General features: G+C 44.7%; 1 protein-coding gene across 1 annotated transcript in view; it reads right to left on the bottom strand.

Annotated features, from left to right (window-relative positions):
• Positions 1-263: 263 nt before the first annotated feature.
• The window catches only part of LOC121289422 (collagen alpha-1(XXIV) chain), a 615,168-nt gene continuing 591,234 nt past the window's right edge, over positions 264-24,197 (bottom strand). Inside the window, exons 48-59 of the mRNA XM_041208885.1 lie at positions 23,570-23,680; positions 21,699-21,752; positions 19,557-19,619; positions 19,056-19,109; positions 17,487-17,522; positions 10,545-10,580; positions 10,420-10,446; positions 9,453-9,518; positions 5,928-6,096; positions 5,726-5,835; positions 3,967-4,185; positions 264-1,379 (exon numbers count right to left, since the gene is read on the bottom strand). Of these exons, the coding sequence (XP_041064819.1) occupies positions 1,233-1,379; positions 3,967-4,185; positions 5,726-5,835; positions 5,928-6,096; positions 9,453-9,518; positions 10,420-10,446; positions 10,545-10,580; positions 17,487-17,522; positions 19,056-19,109; positions 19,557-19,619; positions 21,699-21,752; positions 23,570-23,680 (1,092 nt within the window). The 3' untranslated portion in view covers positions 264-1,232. The remainder of the gene's footprint in view (positions 1,380-3,966; positions 4,186-5,725; positions 5,836-5,927; positions 6,097-9,452; positions 9,519-10,419; positions 10,447-10,544; positions 10,581-17,486; positions 17,523-19,055; positions 19,110-19,556; positions 19,620-21,698; positions 21,753-23,569; positions 23,681-24,197) is intronic.

Here is a 24,197-nt window from a genome sequence, read left to right on the forward strand (position 1 = left end):
GCTCAGAGGTTTCTGATGCCTGTTTTGTGCCTCAGCAGTGACTTTCTCTTTGGATGGTTGGCGAGGTGGGGGGTTGTGGGGGGTTGTGGGGTGGGGGGTGGAGGTGGTGGGGGGTGGGGGGGTGGGTGGCGGTGGTGTGTGGTGGGGTTGGGGATTGGGGGGGGTGGGTGTGGGTGCATGGAGATGATGGTAGTGGGTGCATGGAGAAGAAAGTGGGAGGTCTCTTTAGGGCTGAGTTGGCTCCAAGGGGACATATATGTCAGTGACAGCCTTAGTAATCTGATATCTGAGCCAGGCTGCATGTGTCTACATTCCAACATGCTGTTGGTGACCAGCCTACCATAGTAATAGACGCTGGAGAGGTCAGTCTGGCTTAGATCCGTCCCATTTCGGTCTCAATAACTATAAAAGGCAATACCCTCATGGGGCAGGTGGATTTAGCTGCACAGACAGGAAGTTTACCAGCGCTGTGTGCCAGTAAACGGTTTCTATTTTGCTGATTGAATAGCCTGTGCCTAGTTGGGACTCTGACACACACTGGCTCTGGCTAACCTCAGATAAGTGATGAGTCCTGACAGGATGCGGGTGGGTGCTCAGTACCAGCCAACACGGGTTTCTCAGTAGGCTGGTCCATTGACTCTCATGCACGAGGAACATCCGTGTCTGTCAGCCACCAGGTTGGCCAAAATGAAGCCCTAGATGAGAGACAGATTAGCATATCGGAGGTAGAGGAATCTTCTAGAAGTAGCACCTTTCAAAACTGAAGAGAAGACGATAAAACTGGGCACCTGTTATTAGCTGCCGTCCATCCTCATCATGAGACAGTCGCACATTTTTTCAACACATCGCCATCAGTGCTACTAAAGATCTTTCCTTTTCCAGTCCTTTTTGGGGCTGATTTACTGTGAGTGCATGGACCTGAAGTCATAATCTCTACATTACGGAAAGGTTCCACTACTATTTGTTTAAAAAGGAACTATGATAGGAAGCACAAAATATTGTGCATTACGCAACAATTGCCTTACATTTCCTGCTAACTTCAGTGATTGGTTTCCGGTAGATTCGGCATCAACTCATTCTTCCTGAGAAGTCAGTTTGAATAAAACTTGTTTCTGGGTTTTCCACAGTGAACAAGAGATTATCTCTCCAAAAACTTCCAGCTGAAAGGAGTCTAGCTTTTGGTAACAGTTTCCTTACAGTGTTCATAAAGATAACCCAAGTTCATTGTCCTATTATAGAAAACAGACTGGACCGATTTCTACGCGATATTGATTTGCTGGCTTGAGGTGGGGGGGCCGCTGAATCTCAACAATCGGAAGTTGACTCACAACTTGAGTGTGAAAAACGAACTGCGTCTGTTGCCACGTTCCGTCCTGAATCTGCAATTAACAAACAAACACCAGTCTGAATGAGCTAGAGGAGCAAAGGGATCTAGGGGGTACTGATACACAAATCCAGGCCCAACATTGTGATGTGGCCAGCTTTTAACTGCTTTCTGAAATGGCGCAACAAGCTGCTCAGCTGTCTCAAGGGCAATTAGACATGGGCAATAAATGCTGGTTTAGCCAGCACTGCCACCATGCTGTGAATGAATTTAAAAAAAAACCAAATCAAGTAAGGGTGGTTTCATTGCTAGAGGGATAGTGTGAATTCTATATGAATTGAATGCAGGTGATGGGCATTAACTGGACATTTGCTTGAACCTCTACAAATAGACACAGACTATAAAATTGGGTGTGGGGTTAGGAGGTGCATGCTTGTAATGTGTAGCTCCATAAATTAATATAAAAATATGTAAAATTTGACTCCAGTTCTATCCTTCACCAACTAACTCTCTGGAATAGAACAGACAGGACTAAAGAATAGAGAAGCTGTGTTCAACTTGCCTTGAACCTTAGTTGGACCACCCTTGGGCCTGAATTTTTAAGGCGGTAGGTGGGCTTGGCGGGAGCAGGTGGGCCAGTGAAGGCCCGCTCAGTGTAAAACGGGAGTCGTAGCGCTCAGTGTTACCTGTGCGGGCAGGGGGAGGAGAGAGAGTCAAGGCCAGTGCTCTTTCGCGCATGCTTCCATCTCCCTGAGGCATGGCGCTGCCTCAGGGAGATTGAAGCGGTTTTCCCGCCCGTGGATGAGGTTTCATAAAAAAGTGCAGGCCGCTTGGCCTTTTCGCCTGCCTGCTAACTGTAAGGATGGACGGACAGCGTAAACAATTACATGAATCAATTCCTTAATGGCCTCAATAGGCTGTTTAAATATCAGGGGGTGGGGGGGACGCGCAGCCGAATCCGGCACGGGCCGGCCAAACGAAATACCTCAAGACAGCGCGATGACATGGGGACACATGCCCAATGTCCATCGCGCATCATTTTACACATCAGGGTGTCAGGCCTGCCCCTGTACACTGAAAAATCCTGTCCTTGGATTAATGCGAACAGCTCTGGTCTTTACATTCTAAAAATGATATAGTGGTTCTGCAGAAGTGCTTAAAAGGTTTTACAAGGATGATGCCAGAGCTGAGAGATTACACCTGTGAGGAAACATTGACAAGGCTGGGGACCAGCGTCCCAGAAAAGAGAAGGCTGAGATAAAAGCAAAATCCTGCAGATGCTGTAGAGCTGCAATAAAGGCAGAAAGTGCTGGAAAAACTCAGCAGGTCTGGCAGTATCTGCGGAGAGAGAAGCAGAGTTATTGTCTTGAGTCCAATATCACTCTTCTTCAGATCCGAATTTCGGTTCCAAAGAAGATTCATATTAGACTTGAAAAACTAACTCTGCTTCTCTCTCCACAGATGCTGCCAGACCTGTTGAGCTTTTCCAGCACTTTCTGCTTTTATCTAAGAGAAGGCCGAGGTTTGATAGGGAAGAATTTTTCCCTCAGTTGGTGGGGGGGGAAGTTCAGGAGCGGGCACGCCTCTGATCGGGGTGCCCAATTGGGGGGGGCGCCGCCATTTTACGTGGGAGGGCCAATTAAGGCCCGGCCAGCGTGACATCCACCAGGAAGTGCTATGCGCTCCCTGTGCGGGCAGAGAAGGATTCCTTTAGCCGGGAGTGCACTCTTTCACGCATGCGCACGGAAGAGCGGACTCATCCCATCTCCCTGAGGCTAAGTGCTGCCTCAGGGAGATCAGCGCCAAATTCAAAAATGGTCAACGCACAAAAATAAATTTCCCTGATACGTCCCCTCATGTGACACTGTCACATGAGATGGAGCATGTCCATCACTTTTATTCAAGCTTTTATTAAATTTTTAAAAACCTACATAAAAACTCAGCCCACCCTTGGATGAGGTTTGATGCTTTTTCCGAAGCCCCGCCAGTGCTTCTGGCGTACCCGCTAACCTTGAGGTTGGAAGGGCAGGTCCATCAACTAGTTGAATTAGTTTTTCAATGGCCTCAATTGGCCATTGACAGATCGGCGGGCGCACAGCTGACTCGGCTGCGCCCCCCCGCCAACCTGAGAATTGAAATGATGCGGGGTGAGGCTGGGAGTTCAGTTCCACCCAACGTCATCCCCGTGTCAATATCCTGCCCAGAGAGCTCTTTAAGGTTATGAAAATGTTTGATAGGGTAACGATAGAGTAGATATGATATTTCCATGTGAGAAGACCAAAGCTAAGGGCCATAAATATAGGATAGTCACTAATAAACTGAATAGGGAACCCAGAAGAAATTTCTTTACAGAAAGAATGTGAGAATGTGGAACTTGCTTCCATGAGGAGTGGTTCAGGAAGATAGTATAGATATAGATAAAGGGAACTAGATAAAGACATGGGATGGAAAAGAATAGAAAGGTATCTGACAGAGTCAAAAGAAGAGGGCTGGGAAGAGGCTTTCTGTGTTGTGCACTCTGCATCATTTTACACTCACAACATTGGCCAAAAAGACCAATAAGGCATCGGTGACCTTCGGATTGATTTTGCCAAAACAGAAACGAACCTGAATTGTTAATTACTAAATGCACAGGGACTTACCTTGCACCCGTCTCTTATAACCTTAGGTTGAGATATTGTATTTGCCTTAAATATCTGCCCATTCCATCCTCTAAAGAGCATGGAATTAGCGTAGGGATGTTTGTTGGTGGTGTTCTTCCAGACTGGGAAATTGAGACAATGGATCGTGATGGTCTGTATGGCCTCTGAACTTAGTAAATGCAAAAAGTTCATCTGTACTTTCCCAATTCCAAAGTCTAGCTGCAAAGGGAAATAACCGGTTAAAACAGGATCGGTGAAAAGTCATGAAATTCAAACAGAGACGTACAACAGGAATAAAAAACAATTTGCTGTCAATGTCAGTTCTGAGGAGAGACTGGAGAAGCTGGGATTGTTCTCCTTGGAGCAGCGAAGGTTCAGGGGAGATTTAATGGAGGTGTTCAAAATTCATGGTGGATTTGGTGGAGTGAATAAGGACAAACTGTTTCCAGTAGCAGGAGGTCAGGACCCAGAGGATTAAAGAAGAAGTGGAGGGGAGGGTGAGAAAATATTTCTTTCACACAGCGTGTTGCTGTGATTTTGGTTGCGCAGTCTGAAAGGGCGGCGGAAGCAGATTCAATGTTAATTTCCAAAACAAAATTGGCTAAATACTCGAAGGGGAAACTTTGCATGTCTGTGAGGAAAGAGCAGGGGGAGTGGGGCTAATTGCATTTCCAGGAGCTGGCAGGGGAATTCTGGGCTGAATGGCCTCCTTCTATGGTCTAAGATTCTAAGGGCGGGATTTCCCGTCCCTCTGGCCACCACAGGGATCATCTGGTCCCCCTGAAAGTCAATGGACTTTTGGCTGGGTCGCAGAATCTCTTGCGGGTGGGTCCCACCACAACGGGACTGGAAACTTCCGGCCAAAGTCTTAAACTAGAAAGGAAAGTGCTCACAGGTTATTTGGCTGAGGAATGCTTTGTGGCTGAAACCTATTCTGTTGATATTTGACATCTATGTGTGTGCATGTCTCAGTAAGAGTCATCGGATTTCTATCAGAATTACCACCCTGCCTGGTTTCATTGTCTGTCTAGCTGAGGGGACCTGAGCTAGCGAGAGGAACACATCAGCAAGCATCCTCATACACAATTACCATCCAGTGACTTCTAGAAAGCTGACTTACAAAGAATTATATTGAATTTATGGCATAGAAACAAGCCATTCAGTTCGACTGGTCTGTGCCAGTGATTATGTTCCATTGAGCACCCTGTCATCCTGCTTCATTTCACTACATCAACATGTCCTCCTACTCCTTTCTCCCTCATTATTCAAATGAAATTGCCCCTTTTTTTTTTTAATTCTCATTGCGCTCAGTCCCAAATCCATTTTGGTTATTTGCTTCAGTGGTGTTTGATGGAAACAGCACAGTTGGAGATCGTTTGGCCCATTGTTTCAGGCGCTGGCCCTTTGCTATTCAATTAGTCCCACTCTTCTGCTCTTTCCACAAAGGCCCTGCAATTTTTCTCCTTTTCAAGTATTTATCCAATTCCCCTTTTGAAAGTTATTATTGAATCTGCTTCCACTGCCCTGTCAGGCAAGCGCGATCCAGATCACAACAACTCGCTGGGTAAAAAACTTTTCTTCATGATGCCTGTGGTTCTTTTGCCAAATGCTTTAAATCTGTGTCCATCTGCTGGTAGAAACAGTTTCTCTTTATTTTACTCTGTCGAAACACTCCATGATTTTGAACAGCTCTATTAAGTTTCCTCTCAACCTTCACGGCTTCTCCAGCCTCTTCGCATTAATTGAAGTCCCTCATTACCTTCGATGTACTGACAGGGCGTAAGCAGGTTTGACCGCCAGTGCTAAAGTTGCAGAACACTTCGATTGTATCCGAAGGGCAGCCCAAGTTGGGGTCGATCCAGTACTTATCTGCAGGGGTGGAAAAAGGGCTCGCATTAGAAATCTGTTCTGAGCAATTGCTGCTGTCAAGATACAGTCAAAATGCACAGAGCTGTACTCACCATTAGATAATTTACTTTCACAGTTCAGCAAGTCCCGGCAAACACGAACAGGATGTTCCTTGGTTCCTAGTGGGTTCTTGATACTGTGCATCAGACTGCTGAGATAGTGTAGAGTTTTGAATATCTCCATACCTTGTTCCATGAGCGGCATTTCATTATTCTGGTAATTCTACAGAGAGTATTAATATAGGTGTGAGATAACTGACCAGCTGGAGAGATATGAACAAAGGCAACGTTATCAGGAAAGTATCCAGAGCACCTAGGTCAAAGCACAAAACAATACAAAATCTACACATAGTTTAAAGATTCAGTATGCACTCCCAGAAATGGTGATAAAGCCAATGAAACGTAAAGGAAATAAGGGCGGAATCTTCCATTCTGGAGTCTAAGCTCGTTGGTGGGAGCGGAAGTTGGAGCGAATTCTGTTGCAGAGCGGGACAGCTGAATGTGGAAGATCTTGCGCTGTTCAGCTCCTGAAGTATGCTTGTGTGAAGAGCACGTCAAACCGCATAGCAGGGCAGGCAGGAAGTGGACCTCCTCGCAGTTACCTCATAGGCTCCAACGTAGAAGGCTAAGAGGGGAGTCGAGGAGAAAGTTTTTCACCCAGAGGGTGGTGGGAGTCTGGAACTCACAGCCTGAAAGGGTGGTTGAGTCAGAAACTCTCGTAACATTTAAGAAGTATTTAGATATTCACTTGTGTTGCCATAGCCTCCAGGGCTATGGGCCAAGTGCTGGAAAATGGGATGAGTGTAGTCAGATCTTTGTTAACTGGTTTGGACATGATGGGCTGAATGGACTCCTTCTGTGCTGTAAATGTCTATGAGTCCATGAATCTAACGTGAAAGCGCCACATTGAGAAGGCACCTGGACAGCTCTGCGGAGTTGTTGTGATTTGGAACGTGCTGCCTTAAAGGGCAGTGGAAGCAGATTCAATAGGGACTTTCCAAAGAGAACTGGATAAAGGCTTCAAGGGTGAATTCTGAACTGTTGAAAGATCACAGACCTGAAATGTTAACCCTGTTTCTCTCTCCACAGATGCTGCCAGACCTGCTGAGTATTTCCAGCATTTTCTGTTTTTAGTTCAGATTTCCAGCATCTGTTGTACTTTGTTGCTCTCTCGAATAGGCTGGAGATTTTTTTTCAGTATCTATCCTATCAAGCCCATTTCAGAATCTTGTGTGTTTCAATGCGATCACCTCTCATTTTTCGAAACTCCAGAGAATATGGACTCAATTTACTCAGCCTCTCATCACAGGGACATAGAACATAGAAACAGAAGTAGGCCATTCAGCCCATCGAGCCTGCTCCGCCATTCAATTAGATCATGAGTAATCATTCACCTCAATGCCACTTTCCTGCATCATCCCCATACCCCTTGAGGTCATCGGCCTCCAGAAATCTATCTTAAATATGCTCAATGACTGAGCTTCCACAACCCTCTGGGGTAAAGAATTCCAAGGATTCAACACCCTCTGAGTGAAGAAATTCCTCCTCATCTCAGTCTTAAAAGGCCTGCCCATTATTCTGAGACTGTGTCCCCTGGTTCTAGACTCACCAGCCAGAGGAAACATTCTATCCACATCTACCCTGTCACACCCTGGATTAATTTTGTAAGTTTCAATGAGATCACCTCTCATTTTTCGAAAATTGAAAGATTACAGGCCCAGTTTCCTTAATCTCTCCTCATAAAACAATCCTGCCACCCCAGGGATTAGTCTGGTGAATCTTCGTTGCTCTCCCTCTGTGGCAAATGCATCCTTCCCCAGATAAGGAGACCAAAACTGTGCTCAATACTCTAGATGTGGTCTCACCAAGGCTCGGTATAGATTTTAATATATTCAATCGGGAATTCAGGAGAAACTTCTCTGCCCAGAGAGTGATGAGAATGTGGAACTCGCTACCACAGGGAGTGGTAGAGGTGAATAGCATAGATACATTTAGGGGGAAGCTGGATAAACACATGCAGGAGAAAGGAATAGAAGGATATGCTGATGGGGTGAGATGAAGAGGATGGGAGGAGTCTCGTGCGGAGCATAAACACCAGCCTGGACCAGTTGGGCTGAATGGCCTAATTTCTGGGCTGTACATTCTATGTAACTCTAAGTAACATGTGTATGGTGCTGTGCAGCATAATAAGAATAATATCTTCACTATGTTGCAATTGCCCATGTGTGATATTCTCAGTTTTCAGGAAAATCTTTTGAAATTTCATTTAAAATTCCCAAAGTTTTCTAACTCACTAAATATAATGGGCTTTAAAAGCTTGGGGTGAATTGGAAACTCCAATATATTCAGGGAATGATTTTTGCTGCCCTTTATAGATTTTTAGTGAGTTTTAACTGTGGGATTAACAGTGCAGGGTACAGGGAAAAGGCAGGGTAATGGCACGAGTTCATAATGCTTGTTTGGAGAGCCAGTGTAGACATAATGGGCTGAATGGCCTCCTTCTGTGCCATTAAAATTCATGATCCTGTGAATTAAGACTCTGATCAAATGCAAAAACGTTGACTATTTTATACAAAATAGCAAACACTGCTCGAGCTGCACACTCAGATCATAGAAATATTAAATAATTCTGAGACATCTGCAGAAAATAGAACTTTGTACTTTATTGCAGGAATTCACCAAGGCTCCTGAGACAACATCTTCCAAACCCACACCCTCTACCATCTAGAAGGACAAGGGCAGCAGACACATGGGAATATCACCACCTGGAAGTTTCCCTCCAAGCCACTCACCATCCTGACTTGGAAATATATCGCCGTTCCTTCACTGTTGCTGGGTCAAAATCCTGGAACTCCCTCCCTAACAGCACTGTGGGTGTACCTACACCACAGGGACTGCAGCGGTTCAAGAAGGCAGCTCACCGCCACCTTCTCAAGGACAGCTAGGGATGGGCAATAAATGCTGGCCCAGCCAGTGAAGCCCACATCCCGTGAATGAATATAAAAAAAAGAGGGCCCTTTTGAAATGTATTTAAATAGCTAGGGTTTATTGTCCCCAGTTTTCCCATTCTCTGTAACATCTTCTGGTCCCATACCGTCCAAGGTACCTGCACTCCTTCAAACCTGGCCTCATGTGCAGAATGGATGTCCCCACCATCTGCTGGTGGTAAGACACCCAGAGTGAGGAAGGACATCTACATAGAGCGGGTAAGGGCATCTACATAGAGTGGTAAAATAGCCAATGTTGTGCAAAAAATGGCCTCCCCTTTTTTTATTGCCCTACCATTGGCAGCTGTGCCTTCAGCTGCCTGGGCCCTAAGCTCTGGAATTCCCTCCCCAAACATCTCCACCTCTCTCTCTCTCTCTCTCTCCTGCTTTAGGGTGCTCCTTAAAATCTACCTTGCTTTTGTTCACCTGTCCTAATATCTCCAAATGCTGTTTTCTGTCACCAAATCTGATTGATAATTGCTCATGTGAAGCACTTTGGGGTGTTTTACCATGTTCAAGGTGCCATATAAATGCTAGTTGCTGTCATTATTATCAATAAGAAGATATTTTAGCTCAGAGAAAGACTGATTACCTCAAACTGAAGGGCTTCATTGGATGCAATCAGGGCTTGAATAGCTTCATTGATGTCCACATGTCTCTGCACAACAGATAGTAAAGGACAAAGAGAGCAATGGATACCATCAGTAGAGCCACAACTTTGCTGCACTTTCTGCTCAACGGACTTAATGGAGGTTAGTGCCGTGGATTGGAACAGCTTCCAACTCAACCATCCAGTGTTAACATCAAGCACTTGCAGGCCAGGTCCACCATGATTAGATGCAAAGTCCCATTAACTCCAGCTTAACCATGGGCCTCAAATTCAATGTAAAATAGTCACTAATAAATGCACCAGGGACACCTTCTTTACGCAGAGAGTGGTGACAATGTGAAACTGGTTAATACAGTGGGTCGTTGAGGAGAATAACATAGACACATTTAAGGGGAATTAGATAAACACATGAGACAGAAAGGAAGAGAGGGGGAGGGGGTGGCATAGGGGTAACATCACTGGACTAATACTCCAGAGACCCAGGGTAATGCTCTGGGGACAGCAGCTGGTGGATTTTAAATTGGAGTGAGAGCAGAAACACTAGCACAGTTGGTTAGTTTTTCTGTGGTGCATGTTCTATCTAATTCTATGTAAAGACTATTGCATCAATGTGACATCTTTCCATGATCCACTCTCCCAGCAGTGGGCGGAGCTGGAAAATCCCGGCCTTTGTTCCTGTAGGATTTCGGTCAACCATCCAGAAATACGGGCGAAAATGTGACTGGGAAATAAACTGGCCATTTCCCTCATGGACAATAATTGGTTATAGTTGTCTGTGGTTCAGATCAGCAATCATCTATCGAATGGTGTTCTAGCTATCTTCAAATTGAGGAAAATATTGATTCCTTTCCTCAAAGGGTGAACAAAGACCTTCAAGATGCAGGTTTAAAATGAGATAGCATGCTGACTTTAACGCAGAGCTGAGGAATGTGTATTGAATATTGCTTACCAATGGACCAGGTACCCCAGGAGGACCCTGTAATAAAACAGTGACCTTTATTATAACCATCCATTTCTACCTAAGCCTGGTTTTAAAAAAAAAATGAACAAAACAATTTAAAAACATCTACTCACGGGTGGTCCAGGTTGTCCTTGTGGTCCTTCAGGCCCCTAGCAAAGAATCAAAGCATTACAAGTCATTACCGAACATTGCAAATCATTGCAGAACAATACAAATCATTGCAGAACATTATAAATCATTGCAGAACTGAATAAGACTTTCTTTTTATGGATGAACATATGAACAAGGAGCAGATGTAGGCCATTCAGCCCCTCGAGCCTGCTCCGCCATTTGATAAGATCATGGCTGATCTGATAGTAACCTGAAATCTGCATCCCACCTGCCCCCAATAACCTATCACCCCCTTGCTTACCAAGAATCTATCCACCTCTGCTTTAAAAATATTCAAAGACTCTGCTTCCACTGCCTTTTCAGGAAGAGAGTTCCAAAGACTCACTCTGAGTGAAAACATTTCGTCTCATCTCCATTTTAAATGAGCGACCCCTTATTTTTAAACAGTGACCCCTAGGAGAATATTCCTCTCCACGTCCACCCTTTCAAGACCCCTCAGGACCTTAATTACTTCTTTTACAAAGAATTACATCGAAGTTCCAGCACAGTAACAGTCCATTCAGCCCAGCTGGTCGGTGCTGGTGTTAATGCTGCACCCGAGCCTCCTCCCACCATGGTATCCTTCTATTCCTTTCTCTCTCATGTGTTTATCCAGCTCCCCCTTAAATGTAATTATCCCATCCACCTCACTCCCTGTGGTAGTGAGTTCCTCATTCTCACCAGCCTCTGGGTAAAGAGGTTTCTACCAAATTCCCAGTTGGATTTACTGGTGGTGACCTTACAATGATGACCTCTATTCAGTTAACAAGTCTTTTATTCAGCAGTCGATTAAGGAATTTGCATTCAACTGTTTTCATTGAAAAGGGATGGTGAAAATATATAGCACCCCTCTGAAAAATGACTCTTTCTGAAATCTTGTCCTGACAGGACCATCTGCAATAGCACATTGAATTATTTGCAAATTGAAGTTTAAGAAAAGACATGAACATAACATGACATGTCAAGATTGTTGTTTTTGACACAAAATCCCCAGGATCTAAAATGTAATCCAACTTACTCTTTGCAAGAAAGGACTTGCGTTTATGGTCACACCGCAAATAGTCTTCGCATCAACTTGCATTTATATAGCACCCTGATAGAGTTTAGAAGAATGAGAGGGGGTCTCATTGAAGTGTATAAAATTCTGACAGGGCTGGACAAACTGGATGCAGGGATGATGTTTCCCCTGGCTGGGGGGGGCTCTAGAACAAGTCTGAGGGTACAGGGTAGGCGATGTAGGACTGAGATGAGGAGAAACTTCTTCACTCCTGAGATGAGGAGAAACTTCTTCACTCAGAGGGTGGTGAACCTGTGGAATCCTCTACCACAGAGGCTGTGGAGGCCAAGTCACTGAATATATTTAAGAAGGAAATAGATAGATTTCTAGGCACCAAGGGCATCAAGGGCTATGGGGAGAGAGCGAGAGTATGACTTTCAGACAGAGGATCAGCCATGATCATATTGAATGGCGGAGCAGGCTCGAGGGGCTGAATGGCCTACTCCTGCTCCTTTTTTCTAAGTTTCTATGTTTATATCGTAAAATGGCCAAAGGTGTTTCACAGGACTGTTTGTCGAGCAGAGTTTGACACAGGGCCATGTAAAGAGATATTGGAACACATGACCAAAAGCTTGGTGAAAGAGGTAGGCTTTAGGAAGGTTCTTAAAGAAGGAGAGAGAGGGAGAGAGATTTAGGGAGGAAATCCTATAGTTTAGGACCCAAGCAGCTGAAGGCACAGCAGCCTATGGTGGTGATTAAAATTGGGGATGCACAAGAGGCCAGAATTAAGAGGCACAGAGATCTCGGAGAGCTGGAGGAGATTACAAAGATATGAAGGGGTGAGGCCATGGAGGGATTTGGAAACAAGAATGAGGATGTTATGTTGGAACATGACTGTAGAACCTTCCGGGCAGCAGGACTGAGAAGCTCTCCAGGCTGAAGAATCACGCTTGTGGGAAAGGGGAGTGAGGAAGAAAGTAACTCCATCCCTTAAGGCACAGATTCTGCACATTGCAGGGAGGTGAAGAAATCTTGGGTCAGAGTTGTAGGTGCAATAAGTCCTGCCTGAGTTCCTATCATCATGCCTGGGAATTGGAGTACACTCCGGACACAGAAAGGAGGGAAATCGATCCTTGAATCAGAATGGATAGCATTGGTTTAGGGTTCTCTTTTTATTCTTTCACAGGCTGTGGGTATCACTGTCAAGACCAGCTTTTAGGTTTTTGGTTTTCAGGTTTGCTTTGTCCGGCGGATGTGAGCTGCGCCCTTGATACTAACACGTTAGTTGGTGCTTGAAACCATACAGGCAGAGAGACCGATTGACTGAACAAACACTGGTGGTTTATTGGAACTAAGAACAGAGCACCGACACATTATGTGCTTCTTCAATCACCTCCAGCTCTTAGACTTATAGTTACCAAAGTATGGCGATTGGTCAATTCAGTCACATGACCAATTAACTACATTCCCTTAAAGGTACATTGCACTCCACTTTATCACACCAGCATTTGTTGCTCATCCCTAATTGCCTTTGCTAGGGCATTTAAGAGTCAGCCACATTGCTGTGGGTCTGGAGTCACATGTAGGCCAGACCAGGTAAGGACAGCAGATTTCCTTCCCTGAAGGGCACTAGTGAACCTGATGAGCTTTTGTAACAATCGAAGATAGTTTCATGATCACCATTACAGAGTAGCTTTATATTCCAGATTCATTGATTGAATCTTAGTTCCACCAGCTGCCATGATGGGATTTGAACCCATGTCCTCAGAACATTACCCTGGGCCTCTGGATTACTCGTCCAGCAACATTGCCACTAAAGCCACCCTCTCCAGCTCAGTCTTCCAAGCACCCGTATAAATTTCAGTATATTGTGAAATAACAATGAAATTTGTTTTATCCAGTCATCAGTCACCCTGATAGTACACTAGTTTGTAAGGTATAACTCCCCTCCCATTCTACGATACTGTGCCCCGGGAGTATAATAATACTCAGTTTTTATCGGTTCAGACTGTTTTGATTGGTCAATTCGAGGGTTGCATTGGTTGGTGGGTTGATCTGATGGGCGGTGCCTGGCACACGCAGAGACACATGGGACATGCGGACAACTGGAGTGCTTGATGTAGGTGTGGCTGCCAACGGTTTGTGATTATGGTGGTAGCGACAGAGTAGCGGGGTGGGTGGAGAATAAATACAGCGGAAGTTAGGGGAGCTAATCAACAAGGTTACTCTTGCTGGAGAGATTGTTTCCATGAGCGCTGGGATATAATTGGTGGAACAGATGAGATGGTAAGAGTGGGATTGGGAAGGCCTGGGAAAGGGGGAGGTGCCATTGGGGGGCGGTGGGGGGGGTTGTGGTGGATGAGATGATGAAATTGATTAAGTGTGGCAAAATGGCAGGGACAATTATTTGATACAACTCATTACTCGAAAGCTCTTCTTTGTGTCAAACAGAAGATTCACCTGGTTTGAATGGAAACATTTTTACAGAGATGTCCCATGAATTCAAAGAATACATCAGTATCAATCCTATAAGCGAAGAAAATGATAACAGTCTATACTCTCCAGAGTTTCTACACAGTCTAACTCCAATGGGCAGGCCACTACACAAACCTGGACTCAGGGAAGGGGCAGTTATAAGGTGCTACGAAGCTTGAATCCTAAACAAGGACTTTGTCATGGAAAAGGGTTGGTATTTTGGAAGCTTTAATGATCAATGTTGGAATTATAACCGGCAGGTTTCAAGGAAATAGGACGTTTATTCTCGGACAATGTTGAGCCTTTGAAATGTAAACCTGCCTTTTCATCTCAGCGGAGAACAGCTCCCAATTAATTTTACATATTCTATGAATATAAACAAGTCACAAGGCCAGGCTCTTGAGAGAATTTGCATTTCTATTCCTAGGCCTGTTTTTACACATGGGGGAGAATTTTCTCCCTGTCAGGGGGGCTGAGTGGGAGCGAGAGCGAGAGCGGGAGTGAGAGCGGGGGCATGCACAGCACGCATGTGAAAGAGCACAGACCTCTCCCTTAGACACGGAGCTGCCTCAGGGAGTTAAATTTCATTCTCAAAAAGTCAATAAAAGATTCTTAAAAATTATTCGGACATGTCCCCTCGTGTGACAGTGTCACGTGAGCTGGGGCATGTCTAAGAATTTTATTAAAATTTTTTATTAAAGTTTAAAAGCCTTCATGAAACCTCATCCTGCCCGTGGATGAGGTTTCATGATAAATGCAAAGGCCGCCTGGGCTCTGTTAATTCTTTTAATTGATATTTAAATGGCCTTAATAGGCCTTTGACAGTTCGGTGGGTGAGCAGCCAACTCCTGTGCGCTCCAGCCGAACTGAAGATCAGAATGATGCGCAGTGACATGTGGACACCCGCTTGACATCACCACGCGTCATTTTATATGTTAGTGAGTGAGGTCCTGCCCCCACACACCGACCAGAAGATTCAGGCCATGGACAACTTGATGTAGATTTTTCCAAAGGGTGAAGTTTTGATTCTGTTTACATCTTTGGTGAGAGAATAACTAGAAATCTGGTATTCAAAGAAGTACTGTTGCAATGAAGATATTAATTTGACCACAAATGTTCTATTTGTAGTAGAATGCAGAAAGAAATCTTACCCTGCTCACCACACTTTAGATAATCAGGCAGTGAAGGATAGAACCAGATTCTAGACTTTCCACACTTTCAAGGTTTTATTTTGAGATATATATTACATGCATGCAACTCCAAACCCAACAACCACAGTTTCAACCTGCTCCTACGAGCTCATCCAGAGCGCAAGCGAATCCTTAATCATTTGAACACAACTAAACACCCAAATTAATAAATTATACAATTAACACTCTGGAATATTGCTGAAGGAGAGGCATGTTGTGGAAGCTTCTCATTTTGCACTTATCAGGATAAACACAGGACAAAAACCTTTGGCAACGTGTCTCTCTTTTCAACAATAATCAATGAACACTCTGTGGTGTCTCATTTAATTCCACCTTCAGCTCAGTTTGATGTAGAAGTCAACAGCCCACAGGATGGGATGGAAACCATATTCTCCCCTTATCAGACCTTTCCAGGCTCCTGTAGGATAATTACCATTAAAATGTAAAAACAAAAAAACTGCGGATGCTGGAAATCCAAAACAAAAACAGAATTACCTGGAAAAACTCAGCAGGTCTGGCAGCATCGGCGGAGAAGAAAAGAGTTGACGTTTCGAGTCCTCATGACCCTTCGACAGAACTAGTTCTGTCGAAGGGTCATGAGGACTCGAAACGTCAACTCTTTTCTTCTCCGCCGATGCTGCCAGACCATTAAAATGTGTCTAGTTAAACCTGCCCCAGCTAAAGTTAAAAAAAACTCAAAGCAGAAGTTTGGTATAACTTTTTTGTTTCAAGAAAAAAGTTTGTTAACGGTTGTGTGATTCACAGCTTTCTCATTCAGAGGTCATCAATATTTTATGAGCAGGTCAAAAACTTTTCATCCTGTAAGCATCAGGTTTCCTTTAGAGTGTTTGAACCACCCATCTGCTTCTTGTCATGTTCCACAGCTATAGTCCATAACATGCTCAGCATGAATATTGTTAAGTAGAGCTGCAAGACGGTCATAAACCAGCAGAATCCTCTCTGTTTATTCTTGAAATATAACTCACTACCACAGGGAGTAATTGAAGTGAACAGTGCGCACACATTTAAGAGGAAGCTAGATAAGCACATGTCGGCAAAGGAATAGAAGGGTATGCTGATAGGGTGAGAGGAAGAGGGCAGGAGACTCATGTCAAAACAGCTGAATTGTCGTAAAAACCCATCTGGTTCGCTAATGCCCTTTAGGGAAGGAAATCTGCTGTCCTTACCTGGTCTGGCCTACATGTGACCCCAGACCCACAGCAATCTGGTTGACGCTTAACTGCCCACTGAAATGGCCTAGTAAGACACTCATTTGTATTTAAGGCAGCTCGCCACCACCTTCTCAAGGGCAATTATGGAATGGGCAATAAATTCTGGTCTTGCCAGTGATGCCCACATCTTGCGAATGAATAGTTTTAGGGACTTTGCTGTGCAACATTTAATAGCCCTGTTTGGCTACAAACCTCATAGGGTTACCTAAGGCCAACAACACAGAAATAAGCCTTTCAGCCCAACTGTTTTATGCTGACACTTTTGCTCCAAATGAGCCTCCTCCCACATTATTTGAGGACTCTGGGTCTATACTCGATGGAGTTTAGAAGGATGAAGGGGGATCTGATTGAAACTTACAGAATACTGAAAGGCCTGGATAGAGTAGACGTGGGGAAGATGTTTCCATTAGTAGGAGAGACTAGGACCCGAGGGCACAGCCTCAGAGTAAAGGGAAGACCTTTTAGAACAGAGATGAGGAGAAACCTCTTTAGCCAGAGAGTGGTGGATCTATGGAATTCATTGCCACAGAAGGCTGTGGAGGCCAGGTCATTGAGTGTATTTAAGATCGAGATAGATAGGTTCTTGATTGATAAGGGGATCAAAGGTTACGGGGAGAAGGCGGGAGAATGGGGTTGAGAAACTTATCAGCCATGATTGAATGGTGGAGCAGACTCGATGGGCCGAATGGCCTAACTTCTGCTCCTATGTCTTATGGTCTTATGGTCTTATTTCATCTCACCTGATCAGCACATTACGTAGCATTACACAGAGTTTACAGCACAAAAAGAGGCCATTCACCTCAGCTGGTCCATGCTGGTGTTTATACTCCACACAATCTTCATACCAAACTTCTTAAACTGTACCAAACATGAAGACTTATTTACACAGTGACATTTGTCATGCCAACAATCAGACAACTCCATTCTTAATAAGATTTCTAAATTCCCGTCAATGTGTTGCTGAAGAGAGTTTAGTGGTATAACAATCAGCTGTTTATTAAATGGCCTTACCATTGCTCCTCTGCTGCCCTTCACACCTTTTGGACCCTATGGAGGCAAAGAAAAAAATAACACACATCAACTGAGAAATAATTATGTCCGGAGGCTTGGCGGCCTCAGATGCTTGACCTTTGGTGGTTCAGATATTGTAGAATGATACACAAAAGGAGGCCATTTGGTCTATCACGTCTATACTGGCTCTTTGAAAGAGCTATCCAATTAATCCCATGTTCTTTTGCTATAGCCCTGCAAAATATTTCTCTTCAAGTTATTAGTTTCAGGCAGCGCATTCCAGACCACAACAACTCGCTGCGTTAAAAAAATTCAACTCATCGCCTACCCACCACCCCCACCCCAGTTCTTTTTGCCAATTATTTTAAATGTGTTATCTGGTTACTGACCCTCCCGCCAGTAATCGTGTCCCCAACAGACACATGGGAACACCACCACCTGGAAGTTCCCCTCCAGGTCATTAACCATCCTGACTTGGAAATATATCGGCCATCCCTTCACTGTCACTGGGTCAAAATCCTGGAACTCCCTCCCTAACAGCACTGTGGGTGTAGCTACACCACATGGGACTGCAGCGGCTCAAGAAGGCAGCTCACCACCACCTTCTCAAAGAGCAATTAGGGATGGGCAATAAATGCTGGGCCCAGCCAGCGGCGCCCACATCCCATGAATGAATGAATATAAAAGTTTCTCTTTGCTTACTCTGTCAAAACCCCTCATGATTTTGAACACCTCTAGTAAATCTCTTTCCTAACCTTCTCTGCTATAAGGAAGCCAATCCCAGCAACACATCCAGACCATAAAAACTTGCTGTGGAACGCCTCTTATTCTTTTGCCAGTTGAAGTAAGCAGTGAGAAGGGATGCACTTTAAAAGTAAAGAAAGGAAACTTTCAAACTAACATCGATGAGTTTTTTAATATTAAGATCAATCAAGAAACAGAAGGACAGAGGTTTGGAGGTTAAAGACATGGAATTATTTAAGAAACAATTTGATGCTTTAGGATCTTTCAAAGTGGATGAATTAAGGTTAGCTGGATGGCCTCTCTCAGGCAAATTGGATTACAGCCAATATTGCCGATGTTCTGGTTAGATTGGCATGGCAAGGATGATGGGTAGATAATCAGGGGAGATGGTGGTGTGATGGTAATGTCACTGGACGAGTAATCCAGAGATCCGGGCTAATGCTTTGGAAACAAGGGTTGAAATCCTACTATGGCAGCTGGTGGAATTTGAATTCAAGTAAAAATCTGCAATTGAAAAGCTAGGCTCAGTAATGATGACCATGAGATCATTGGTGGTTGTAGTAAGAACCTATCCGGGTCACTAATATCCTTTTGGGAAGGAAATCTGCCATCCTTACCTGATCTGGCCTACACGTGACTCCAGGTCAACAGTAGTGGGGTTGACTCTTAACTGCCCTCTGAAATGACCTAGCAGGCCACTCAGTTCAAGGGCAATTAGGGATGGGCAACAAATGCTGGCCTTGCCAGCGAGGCCCATGAATGAATAAAAAACAAAGATGTCATGGCCTATTAAAGATGTTTATGATGAAGGAGACAGATACTTACAGGTTTCCCAGTAGGACCAATAATTCCAGTGGGTCCAAACGGTCCAGTGTCCCCCTTTACATAAAAAAAACCAAGAAAATTGAAATGAATATCCGAGCAGGAAAAACACCTTTGGGTGTTTAAAGGTTACATGCTGCTTTGCAATTATTTTCCCCCGATAAGCTATAGCCCGACGGGAGAGTTAGTGGATAATGGATGTCCAACTTGAAGCAACATATCACCATGGTTCAATCACCCTGGTTTCCTCTCTCCCTATCCCCCCCCCGTTAGAAAGTTACTTTCTCTTGTGTTGTTTTCCCTCGGCAAAGCATCAGTTTGAAACTGACACTGGACAAGTGATGCGTTCCAAGAAGACGACCAATTGCTGCTCGGGATTAGTCAAGAGGAGGGGCCTGATGACACTCTGCAAATGGAAGACGTAAAAAAATAGGAGCAGCTGGAGACCTTATGGCCCCTCGAACCTGCTCCGCCAAAATTGAACAAATAAAAGAGTTTACTTACGAATGATCCAATAGGGCCTTTTGGACCTTGAATTCCTTTTTTACCAATATCTCCAATTGGACCCTACCAAAATAAAACAAAACATCGACTTTCATTAAAATAAAAGCAAAATACTGCGGACGCTGGAAATCTGAAACAAAAACGGAAAACGCTGGGAAAACTCAGCAGGTCTGGCAGCCTCTGTGGAGAGAGAGAATCCAAGTTAAATTTTCGGTTCCATATGAAGAAGAGTCATACGGACTAGAGACATTAACTCTGCCTCTCTCTCCACAGAGGCTGCCAGCCCTGCTGAGTTTTCCCAGCGTTTTCTGTCTTTGCATCGATTTTAATGGCACGCGCCCTTTATTCTCTCTTCAGTGCCGAACACACCATCAGCTGCTGTGTTGTGACATGTCGTTCTGAAACCAACCACTGCTGAAATCATTGGTGCCATCTTGAGCTGTAGGGCCGGGATTTTCCTGTCCCACCGTGGTGGACGTGTGCCGGCCCAGCTTTTGGCGGGACCGGATGATCCCCCGGGGCAAGTTGGGCCGGGAATTCCCACCCTAGGATTTACTATTTCCCAATTTTCTATATCACACCCTTAACCATGGCAAGCCTGCTTTGTGTTGATTAAGGGAAGAGCTGTTGTTGGCTGGGCTTGGCTCCCTCTTCCTCCAGAATCACAGGCAGCCTCTCCCAGGACAGGTCAGTCTATCTTTACTGTCAACACCACCCTGAGAATATCATCCTATCTCACATTCAGCCTCCCTGTTAAACCAGCCTGACAATTCCAGTCTGCTAAAGACTCTACAGTGTAGCCGCAAACTGGAGCTGGTGAGGTGGGTGGGTGGATGGGGGAGTTTAGTCATCTATCCAAAAACAAGGGGTTGGGAGAGGCCCTGAATGGAGCTTATCTAAATATCGCCGGTGAATAGTAGGCATTAAATAGACAGTTGCAGGAGCGGAAGAAAATGTTTATCTCCCACACTGGACTGGCTGCCATGCTGGACTGGGGGAGGTGGAGGAGGAATGAGCTGGGTGATGGGGTGAGGCTGGGGGAAGTTGGCAAGCAAATCCCAATGGCGGTTAGCGGGGAGAGGGGTCAAGAAGAACTCTGGAGTGACTTGAAGTCCCAGGGAGTCAGTGCTTCTCCTTGTCCATCAACAAATCTCTCAAAAAAATCTTTAGAGTGAGAACTGCTGGAGGATGGACCTATCGAGCGGCCGATGGCAAGAGAGCGGAGCAGGGCGATCATCGGTGGGACTTTACATGACAAAACCTCCAGGGATACATCCAACAAGAGTTAGCAACTCCAGGTGGCATTGTGGAGTTGAGTTTGGGTTCATTTACATGCATTGGCATCTCTGAATCAGCTGGTCATGGCTTCAAGGACCACTCGGTAGTCCATTCGCTGCCTGGTACAAAAAGAGGTGCACCAGACTTGTACCTGAAAACTGCAATCAGGGGTGAGCACGACCGGCAATACCCTTGATTTACAATTTTATTTTATTCATTTGCAGGATGTTGGCATCAATGGCAAGACCGGCATTTACTGCCCATCCCAAAATTGCCCTTGAAACTGTGGTCATGAGCCTCTTTCCTGAATCTAACTAAGTCTCTTGCTAGGCCATTCCAGAGGGTAGCAAGAATCAACCACATGGCTGTGGGTCTGGAGTCACATGTAGGCCAGACCAGATAAGGATGGCAGATTTCCTTCCCTACAGGGCATTAGTGACCCAGATGGGTTTCCAAAGCAATCCAGTAACTACATGGTCAGCATCACTCATATCGAATTGTGCTGAATTAACTGAAGTGAAATTCCCTAGCTGCCTTGGTAAAAATTGAACTGATGCTGCCAAATCATTAATTCAGACCTCTGGATTCTAGCTCAATAATAAAGCCAACACGCTATTATATGCCTTTACAGGAGGTGTCAGCTCCACTCGCTAAGAATCCCCTCCAGTACATATCTTAAGCAATGGTTAGGACAATAGAAGCTGCTTTCCAAATACACTCACAGAAATAACACTGGTCGTCAGATCAGCTGCAGTTTCTCTCCGGCTGATGTTAACACTTGCTACAACAATCTTTCTGAACCAGTGACATGATAATCTCGAAAGCTTTCTCCGTGAAAATTCACCCATTTTTTGATCTACATACCTTTGGGCCTTGAAAGCCTGGGAAACCCATCAATCCTCGATCACCAGCTTCCCCCTGGAAAAAAACAAGCACGGTCTTTCATTCGGTTCGGAAATTTTAGATTTCCTTAGTGACGATTTCCACAAAGGCGTACAGTTTGACAAAGCAAGCTTTGAATGAAGCATTTACATGCTGCTGAAGGGTGGATAACCAGAGGACACGGGTTTAATGGTGATTTGGCAAAAGAAGCAGAGGCGGCCTGAGGTAAAACTTCTTTGAGTAACGAGTGGTTAAGACTCGGAACGTGCTGCCTGGTCGAGTGATAAACACAGAATCAATAGCCTTGAAAAGGGGATTGGATGAATATTTAAAGGAGATAAAATTGCAAGGATAGGCGTGAAGATTGGGGCATTGGGACCAACTCGATTGCTCTTTGAAAGAGTTGGCATGGACGTGAAGGGCTGAATGGCCTCCTCTGTACTGTACTTCTGCATGATTCTATGTGTGGTCACTATTAGTGTTGCCAATCCTCCAGGATTGCCCTGTGGTCTCCAGGAATTGGAGACTAACCTCCAGCATGCTGTTACCAGCAAACCAGAGAGAAAAATCATTGGGGCATTAAAAAGAAACACTGATTTTCTTTTATTCATTTAGTTCGAACACATTTGCATATTGATTATAAAAAATATCAGAGGATGAGGGAGAAAAGGCTGTTTGGCTGAGAGTCAATGATTATCCAATCAGAAAGCAGAGAGCCAATTCACTTTCCGATTGGCTGTGGGAAGGTGGGTCACTGCGAGGGTGGAGTGTCAATTCACCAATAGCAAGAATGTGGAGAGGGATGGGCAGGATAAAACCTCCAGGGACAAATCCAACCTGAGCTGGTAACACTAGGTCACATTGTGGAATTGAGCTAGTGCTAGTTACATGTACAACTGCCTCTGAGTTATAAGGTTCTGGGTTCAAGTGCCACTCTAGATCTTCTCCTGTAATCTAGGGCGACACTAAGGCTGGTTAGAGTCCTCCAGGTTCACAGATAAACATCCTTATCCCAGAGGAAGCACATTGCTTGATGGCATTCTTTCAGACTCTGTCATCCATGGGCTCTCCCCAGGGATACACACTGAGATAAGCATTAACTGCTGCTTAAGGACCGAGTATTGTAGACTGCTGCATTCCAAGGTCTGGGACTACATGCTGAGGGACACACTAAAGCTTGGGGTAGTCACAGGGAAGGCCACTGTCTAAGGACCTCTGGCTATTGTACATCAAAGGCCAGAACCCATGTTAAGCCTGCCACCCCACCAGGGCTGGACGCAACAGACAATGTTTGATGTGAAACACAACCTGTCATTGGCAAGTGTAGTGAGGCACCTCGTGCTGTATTGAAAGAAACTGATCTGTATTTCAGTTTATGCTCTGTCAAATTTCAAACATTATGCAATGTACTTTTACAAATTTTATGAATAAATGCATATTTTTGGGAAAAAAAATTCTTTCATCACTTAGCGCCACCAAAAATCCACAATTTTACTGTATATAAATTGGTGCTTTGTTTACGTACACAGCTACTTCATTGGCTCTAACGTTCTTTGGGACATCCCACGGTTGTGAAAGGCGCTACATAAACGTAAGTCTTTCTTCCTGTTACTGATCTGGAACAGGAATTCTGTTTTGAGTGTTCGGGATGGATCAGAGGTGTGGAAGTCAATAGGATCTCTTCTGGAGTAGTTAACACAACATAGGTGACAAATTCAACATGGAACCTGCTATTCTGTATGATTCAGCCTTTGCGGAGGGGGTGAGGAGGTGGGGGTGGGGTTGGGGGTGGGGGTGTGGCAGTGCTGGCCACAATTTCACTGATTAAACATAAACTCTTGGGGAACACTCACACTTTGTCCTTTAGAACCAGGTTCCCCAATGGCTCCTTGATCACCTTGGACTCCAGTGCGACCTCTTTGTTTACCTTGGTATCCAGGTTGACCTGGTAAACCTTTCTCCCCCTGCCGAGATATGAATAGCAGAGAAGATACTGTTAGATAATCAGACAAAGCAATATTAAGTCATTAGGTGGGGTCAGGCTAAGGGAGAAAAGTAAAAAAAAAAGCCTAAATCAGGGCTAATGTTCATGTATGCGAATGCACGGAGTGTGGTCAATAAGATTGGTGAACTACAAAAACAGGTTAACAAATGGAATTATGATATTATTGCTTAAACAGAGACCTGACTCAAAGAGGGCAGAACTGGGTATTAAACATCCCTGGGTACAAGGTGTTTAGGAGAGACAGGAAAGGAAGAAAAGGTCGGTGGGGGGTGCGGGGTGGGGGCGGGGGGGGTAGTGTCAATACTGATTAAAGATGGCATTGCAGTATTGGAGAGAAAGGACGTTCTAGAATCTCTCTGACTAGAGATAAGGAATAAAAAAGGTGCAATAACACTGGTACATTCTCCATGGCAATGCTTCTACAAATTACAGTCCATTTGTCAACCAATCAGCACTCTCTTCACATGCAGTATAAA

This window comes from Carcharodon carcharias, chromosome 16, assembly GCF_017639515.1.
Source record: "Carcharodon carcharias isolate sCarCar2 chromosome 16, sCarCar2.pri, whole genome shotgun sequence".
NCBI lineage: Eukaryota > Metazoa > Chordata > Chondrichthyes > Lamniformes > Lamnidae > Carcharodon > Carcharodon carcharias.